The sequence below is a fragment of the Montipora capricornis genome, chromosome 4, assembly GCF_036669925.1.
Source record: "Montipora capricornis isolate CH-2021 chromosome 4, ASM3666992v2, whole genome shotgun sequence".
NCBI classification, from domain to species: domain Eukaryota; kingdom Metazoa; phylum Cnidaria; class Anthozoa; order Scleractinia; family Acroporidae; genus Montipora; species Montipora capricornis.
This window is the reverse complement of record NC_090886.1, coordinates 8,949,163-8,956,612: the sequence shown is the minus strand read 5'-3', so window position 1 is coordinate 8,956,612 and position 7,450 is coordinate 8,949,163. Positions and strand designations below refer to the sequence as shown.

General features: G+C 38.3%; 1 protein-coding gene across 2 annotated transcripts in view; it reads left to right on the top strand.

Moving 5' to 3' along the window:
• Window positions 1–1,709: 1,709 nt before the first annotated feature.
• Window positions 1,710–7,450, top strand: part of LOC138045468 (focal adhesion kinase 1-like) — a 45,944-nt gene continuing 40,203 nt past the window's right edge. The window contains exons 1-3 of one of the 2 annotated variants that reach the window (XM_068891983.1): window positions 1,710–2,239; window positions 4,682–4,857; window positions 6,451–6,538. In XM_068891983.1, coding sequence (XP_068748084.1) covers window positions 2,096–2,239; window positions 4,682–4,857; window positions 6,451–6,538 — 408 coding nt within the window. In that variant the 5' untranslated portion in view covers window positions 1,710–2,095. The remainder of the gene's footprint in view (window positions 2,240–4,681; window positions 4,858–6,450; window positions 6,539–7,450) is intronic. The other variant, XM_068891982.1, reaches the window with a different exon arrangement.

The following is a 7,450-nucleotide window of genomic DNA, read 5'->3' as shown; positions in this document are numbered from 1 at the left end:
TTTACAACATTTTGTCAGTGACTCATTTCTATTATATTTTTGCTTCTCTTTTTTTAACCGCTTTTTTCCCCCCCCCCCCCCCCAAAAAAAAAAAAAAAAAACACACACACGCACAATGCACGTCCTCTAACCTTACCAAACTTATCGCCCTCATCAGGTAGGAGGAATTCTAAAGCTTTTCTCCTCGACATTCAGCCCATATTTTTCTCGGGGTCAAGCCAATACTTGATAACATTCAAAACGTCAGAGCCAGATTTGGCATTTGAGTTTACTTAAGACGCGTCAAACACAGATTGCAGCTTGTCGAACGTTGTTCTTGAATGGAAAAGTCCCTTTTAAAAGTTGTCTCTATTTTTCGCGTGCTGTAGGTAGGTAGTAGGTAACAGGAAAAAAAAGCAAGGTGACACACGCTCACTTTGCTTTTTTTGGTTTTGTAGGTAACAGGCAAGAAATTAGCTTAAATCAAAAGATTATCTTGTTTTCTTCAAAAATATGTTTCAGCGTGACGCTTGCTGTTAACACGATGCTAAATCCTTCTCTATTATTCGTTAAGTAATCCGACTAAGACCAGTGAGTGGTACTTCGCGGTGGTACCCTCCCTAAACATGATTTGCGACAAGATAACTAACTCATTAGGTTTGTATCTCTTTAATCTTTAGGTCGAGTACATACTTAACAAAGGTCACAATAGAGTATCAGTCCCTCTCTGAAAGCCGTCTTTGTTTTTAATAGAAAAACAAAACAAATTCCAGTAATTCAAAGGAGCTAAAACGATTGACAACAGACAAATTGTATGAAATACAAAATGGAAAATTGTTGACCCTTCGGGAGAGCATTCCCAGAGAGCATTGCTTTAAAGGGAATTTATGTGACGGCCTCCCAGGATTTTAATGTGGGAGAAGATTTGGACGCGGGAACAAAGGAACAGGGACCGAAAACAACAAGGTCACGCAAAATATTTTAGGAATCAAACGTAGACAAAAAAGTTCGGGGTAGATATTGGAAACAAGGGAGAAAGGTCGAGGCAACATGGTTCAGTGGTCCAGAAGTGAGAACTCGGAATTTGCATGTGGATCCCATCTGACCACTAAATGGCTCTTTTTCGGTAACTCCGAATTCAAACCTTCTTTTTCTTTTTGCAAGTAACCAGCCGACTATTTCTTTTCAGTTAAATGACCACAATGACCACATACAATCGCACTAACTGCTCATTTTGTATACGATCGCTGCATAAAACACAATTATTAACCGTATTCTTTAAGAGGCTTATTCCTTGTGCAAAATTAATAATTAGCCTTACACCGCCAACCTGGGTGAACATGTTCTACAGGAGAAAATACCTTTCGTCAAAATCAACTATCACGTTCTTGTTGTCGTGATTTTAATTTGATAGGCTTGTCACGTAATTTTTGCGGGCCTCCATGACAATTCAAGTTGTTTGTGCTTTGATTTCAAACAAGATTGCTCTGTCTCAATACCAATCAAGTTCTTCCCCGTATTATTCATTCCATTTGTGGATAATCAGTCATATTGTGTTCTTAGATGGATAAAATTTAATGTCACTAGACAGAGCATTTACTACGTCAAACAACTAAAAGACTCATAAACAGAGTTTACGAACGTTCTTGTCCTTTTCTCTAAATTTCCGGTTTATTCCTCAAAACCGGAAATGTTCTGACAATCGCACCCAACTTCTTCTGTCCCACAATACGTCGCGCAACTCATGTCCGCCATCTTGCCTTTCTGTCCCAAAACAACCACGTTCAACTTGTATCCCTGCTTCGCTCATCGGGTTTTTTCGCAGCAATTGCCGTAGCCGTCGTCGCGAATTGTGGTGGAGCCAACGGAAAAGAAAGATTGTTTGGCGGTAGAGAGTTAATTTGAAGTAGATTGCCTTCTTGTGGTGGGTTTGTTTCGTGTGCTGGTCGGCTAACTGAAGTTCTCGGAAATAGGAACGTTGTTTCCTACAGAGTCCAGACAAATGTATATCTAAATGATGTGGTGTGCTGACACGATAACCTGTGGCTGTTGATGTACTGTTGGAATCATCAGAATGACAGGAGGTCTTGGTAATCTAAGCTTTTAGGGGATAAATATGTCTCGATCGTCCAGCAAAAAGAACAGTTCCAATTCCAATAGGGGCTCGACTGGTTCAGACATCGCTCGTTCAACCCTAAAAGTGTTCCTTTCCAACGGGGATTCCAGATCTGTAAAATGTGGCGAGGCCACGGACATCAAGGTACGTGTCTTTTGCCTTGTTACTAAGCTTATTTTTCCTGCTTCGTCAAACGCAAAATATTTGATTAAAAAAATGGAATTATACCAACGAAGCTTTCTCGCACAAGGACTCTTTTGAATTTAATGAAGTGTCTGTGGAAATAAATTAAAAACCGCAGGGTGTTCGCGCATTTATCGCTGTAAATTTTTCTGATGCATTCTCGTGAGATATAATATTTAGCTTTGTAACTGCATTTTGGATTTCTTCGGAGTAAATTCTTGCATTTGGATATTTTAGCAGCACCAAATATACCTGTACCGTTTTTATCATTTACCTTCAAGCTAGATTGTATTTCGGAACGCTACATCTTTAGTATGACTGCAGCTTAGTAATCAAAAGGTTCTCTTTTCAGTTCTTAAGATGAAATTTCTTCTTAAAAATGTCAATTGTCAATAGAATACACGTTTATTCCTCTAAATAGAAACCGGAATTTATTTTCAGAGAATATTGGAAGAAAAGGAGATTTAATAATAAATTATGGTTTAAAAGGAAATAAAACTTTTTAAGATTTTGTCTCCAGAATTCAATTAATTCTGTGGGTCAAGTTACAAATTGTTTTCTATTCAAATTCTTAGTTCTCTGATTTGAATATCTTCAATTACTGCATATTTATTTTTTGAATTCCTTTTCCGTGTTGAATTATATTGAGCATTTATTATTGCAAGTTACTGTATTAGTTTTGTGTGCATTTTTTGAGCAATTAACTTCTAGGAACTCAATTTACGGTACCATATTTTGTCACAGTTCAGTGTGCCAGATTTGTGTATTAGAGGAGTCAAATCTGTCTGGTTAAGTGCTGCTGAGTTTTGCATGTAGTATGTTTTTGGTATGGAAGTTTCAGAGTTGTTTTAAATTAATTGGATAATGCTCAACTTGTATTGATCAATATTGGAAGGAAGCGTATCACAGGCACCAAGTGTGAGGTGCAGCAAAAATCTGGTAATGTTTTAATGTTTTGCCAATGTGGGAACAAAGGCAGTGCTTTTAAGTCAATTTCTTAATTGTGTGGCCTGGGTTTGAACCTGGGATCTCCATTGTAGTAATCGGGAGTTTCCAGCAGAACAGCATTTATTTTGATGCAAGCCGATTTTGAGAAGTGTCTGTTTGCTACAAATAATGTTGACCCAAATATGCTCACCTCATTCTTGGACATAAGTCGTACCTACAGCTGTATATGTAATATTCTGTTCAGCATCTGAACCAATCCCAGTCTCCGGTTGGAGCTCTCATTTCATCTTTGGTATTTTATCCCTTGAGATTGTCCAGCATTTTACTCTTCTCCTTCCTGGGTCTTTTCCTGTAGATGATTCCTTGAATAATCCATACTAGGTATTCCTCCCTGTTTCTCAGAATATGTCATATCCATCTCACTTAGGCCCTGAAATGCACATATTTAGCTGCACGCCCAATTTTGGCATCCAACACGAAGTGTCGCTTAAGTCTAAGCTTTTGCTACCTACATGTATTTCCAACAACAAGGTTTAACCCACTGACTCCCGGGGATTCCCCAGTGGTGTTAAATGGTCCGGCGTTAGACAGAGCAAAATACTAAGAGGGTGTTTACATGAGAAGACTAGCACTGGCGCGAGTTTCACACTGGTGTGACTTCTTGATTTCTTACCGCATTTACATGATGACTAGGTGAATCCGTATGAATTCGCCGGTGTGAGTCACCCCAGTATGACTTTTTTCGGTGATGTCAAATTAACAAATTCAGAGCTAAGAGAGGGAACCGGAGTGAACTTGCACCGGCGCGAAAGTCACCCTGGTATCATGTAAACACCCCTGGCTGGTTCAGGCCAGTTTGAGTGTCAAAGGGTGAAGGTTAATGTTATTTTTAGGATAGGGTAAATGCTGCTTTTTATCCTTATTTGAGGCTCAGCATTTGGGGAACACTTTGTAGGTGATGCTAATTGTCTTTGTTATATGGCTTGTGTTTTTAGCCGATATAACGCGCGCTCTGATTGGCTAATTGTGGCTGAATTGTAGGGCATTATTCTCCCGTAATGCCCACGGGCCGATTACGGGCTTGCAAAAACAAAGCAGAAGGTAATTAAAAGGCCATATAATAAACTACTTACTAACCAAGCTAGCTCGAGCCGTACTGGGGAATATTGGCCCTCGGTCGTTTTTGTACGGACCTCGCTACGCTCGGTCCATACTGCCACGACCTCGGGCCAATATTCTTCAGTACGGTCCTCACGCTCGGTTAGTAAGAAGTTAGTGTTCTGAGACACGAGTAATGTTGATTTTGGGGAGAAGAGGAAGGGAACATGTATTTCATGACACTTATTGAAATCCGTGTACATCCAATTAGCATGGGCATGGGCATGTTATAAGCTTTTATCTGATTACCGGTATCTGCCAACTACATGTATGCTCACATTTTTGTTTATTTTTCAGGGAATTGTTCATCTAGTGATTGGAAGCCTTGGGGCTGATCCAATAACCACAGGAGACTATTATGGCATCAAACTGGAGCATGTCAATACAAATGAATGCTTCTGGCTTAACAGCAAGCTTACAATAGGAGAAGTAAGAGGGAAACATGAGGCTTTGTACCCTGCAGATGAATGGAAGTAAGTTGAATAAGCAGCTTGATTACTAGAGGTGCATGCCTTGTTGCCTTAAGGACGTTTTTAATTGTTTGTATGCAACTTTTACTGCGCAGGTAACGCAACTGTAAATGTCACGCATGACTTTAAGCATTAGTTAAGATCTTATGGCGAGAAAAATGCTGGGGAAAAATTTCCAGGTCAGCTAAAGAAAGGCACATTTATTTCCAATTCATCATGAAACATTAAAGAGAAAGGACCGCGAGACTGGAAAAAGTCACTAATCGAGTAATGGTTAAAAGTTTTGAAAACTCAAGGAAGGTTAGTTTTAGTCAGCAACCTTGCATAAATTTTACCCATTGACTCCCAGGGGTTCCCCATTGACGAGTAAAATCGTCTGGCGTTAGACGGTTTCGGCCGGCCGGTTTGGATGTCAAAGGGTTAACTTAATGGGGTGGGTTTTTAAAAATGTTTTTATTACTTTACGAACTTCTTAGTTCAAAATAAATGCATGTTTTTGAAGTTCTTTTCCTTTACTTTCATGAAAATAGAGCAGGATTATCTTCTCCTCCTAATGCACTTGAATAGTGTGTACTAAGATGAAACAGCCATACTCAGATTATATTTCACTAAAACCACACTCCAGAAGATGAGAAAGATGGCAATGGAGAGATATGATACAAAACACTAACCAAATAAAGATAACACCTGCTTGAAATTTTGTTGCTATGCTTGAGAAAGTTTTTTTTACAAAAACCTTTCATCAATTGATCCTGTCTTGGGTTCCAGTCCTTCCCCGACAGGTCATGAAACTCGTGCCCAACTAAATTTTCCAAGAGCTTTGCAACATCACATCGATTTTAGATCAATGGCGACCCCTATTTTTTAAGACATAAATCACTTGCTCTTCCTACAATCTACAAAACACGATTAAATGAAAATAATCACGATGTAAGATGTTATCTTTTTTTGAAAATTTTCTTTCCTTGTGTCCTGAGTTCCAGAAGTGGTTACAACAGGTAGCGCATGCGAAAATGCTCGTTGAGGACTAACTCTACTGTTTACGACATCCACAGCGGCATGCAATTATCTAAAAAACCCACTCTTATAATTATTTCTATTCACAGAAACATTCATTGTAACATATTATTTTTTATGAATTTCAACGGATGAGTAGGTTAGGCTACATCTCGTTATGATGACTTATCTATTGAAATTAGGGCATTTTCCCTTGCCTTTTTCTCCAAAACAAAGTCGATGACCCCCCAATTTTTTTTTCATTTTTGGAATTCATAAGTAATTTATGACCTAACTTCAGGCGAGAATTGAAACAAATTTCAATATGGGAAGATTTTTGCGCGAATGTCCTTAATATACTATCTTTTGTACAGTAATGCTTACTCTTAGCTGTGCAATTCACTTCTACTTATTTTATGAGTTATGACCCTCAGTGACGTTTATGTATATGCATGTAGGTCATCACCATTTGGTGTGCGTTTAACATTGCCCAGCACTTTTTTAAAATATAACTTAGACCATTAATTTTATCATTGCAACTTGTGTATTTACATGTAGAATTAAAATCACACAGTTTGTACATTTTGCTTTTTTCATCAGATACCAGTTAAGAGTACGATACTTTCCAAAAGATCTGAAAGAGCTGTACACCAGAGATAAAGTCACTTTCTTTTATTTGTATGACCAGGTACTGTGTTTGGCTAAATCCAATTTAATTGAAGTTTAGTTCGGTCTACAGTTCATGTAGTAGTTGTACCAATGTGTTGCTTGGTTCTTCACAGCAATGATAAATTATGTGATTACTGTAGATGGTCTCATACAGAGCTTGACCAAAGGTCAGCTGAGGCTGTTAATGCCCTTTGGCAAGCTGATCTCTGCGGTTCAATTTTCCTTTATTTGTACATTGTAAATCTGGTTAGATTCATGACACGTCTTTACTCACCATCTGTTCATACATGTAGTGCTTTTAACTTGTTAGAGTAAAGGTTAAAGTTTCCTTAAATTCTATGTAAACTTATATATTTTCAGAAATTCAACATGATCTATATATGACTCAAAAGTACAGTAATTGCCAAGAAACTATGCAATTTGACCAAAATGTTCACTACCCTTTTGTCCATCCAGAAGAACCAAGTGAAGAAGACTATTGCAACAGTGTTGCACTACAACTCTCAGTAGGGAAGTTTGGTGACAAAGTTTCAGTGTTAAAGTTACTGTATCATCATGTTGTCAAGGGCAACTTGCTTCATTTCCAAGGGTAACTTTTCAGGTTTTGATGTCATTTAACTGGTAACGGCCACCAGTTTGATTTAACCGTTACCATCTTGTTGATTTTGGTTGGCTTCATCCCTCATGACATCAAGGCCCTAAAAGTAAGAAATGTACTCTTGGAAATGAGGCAAGTTGCACTTGCCAACATGATAACTCAAGTGTTGAAACCTTGTCGTGAAACTTCTTAAGTGGCTTACTCAACTGAGAATCGTTAGGGTAGTAAATTTGATCATATTGTACAATCAATGTAGAACTTGTGATTCGTTCAAGTTGTACAATGTTTTCCATACATTCCTTAGATGATATGAAGATTCAAGCTAGGAAACGA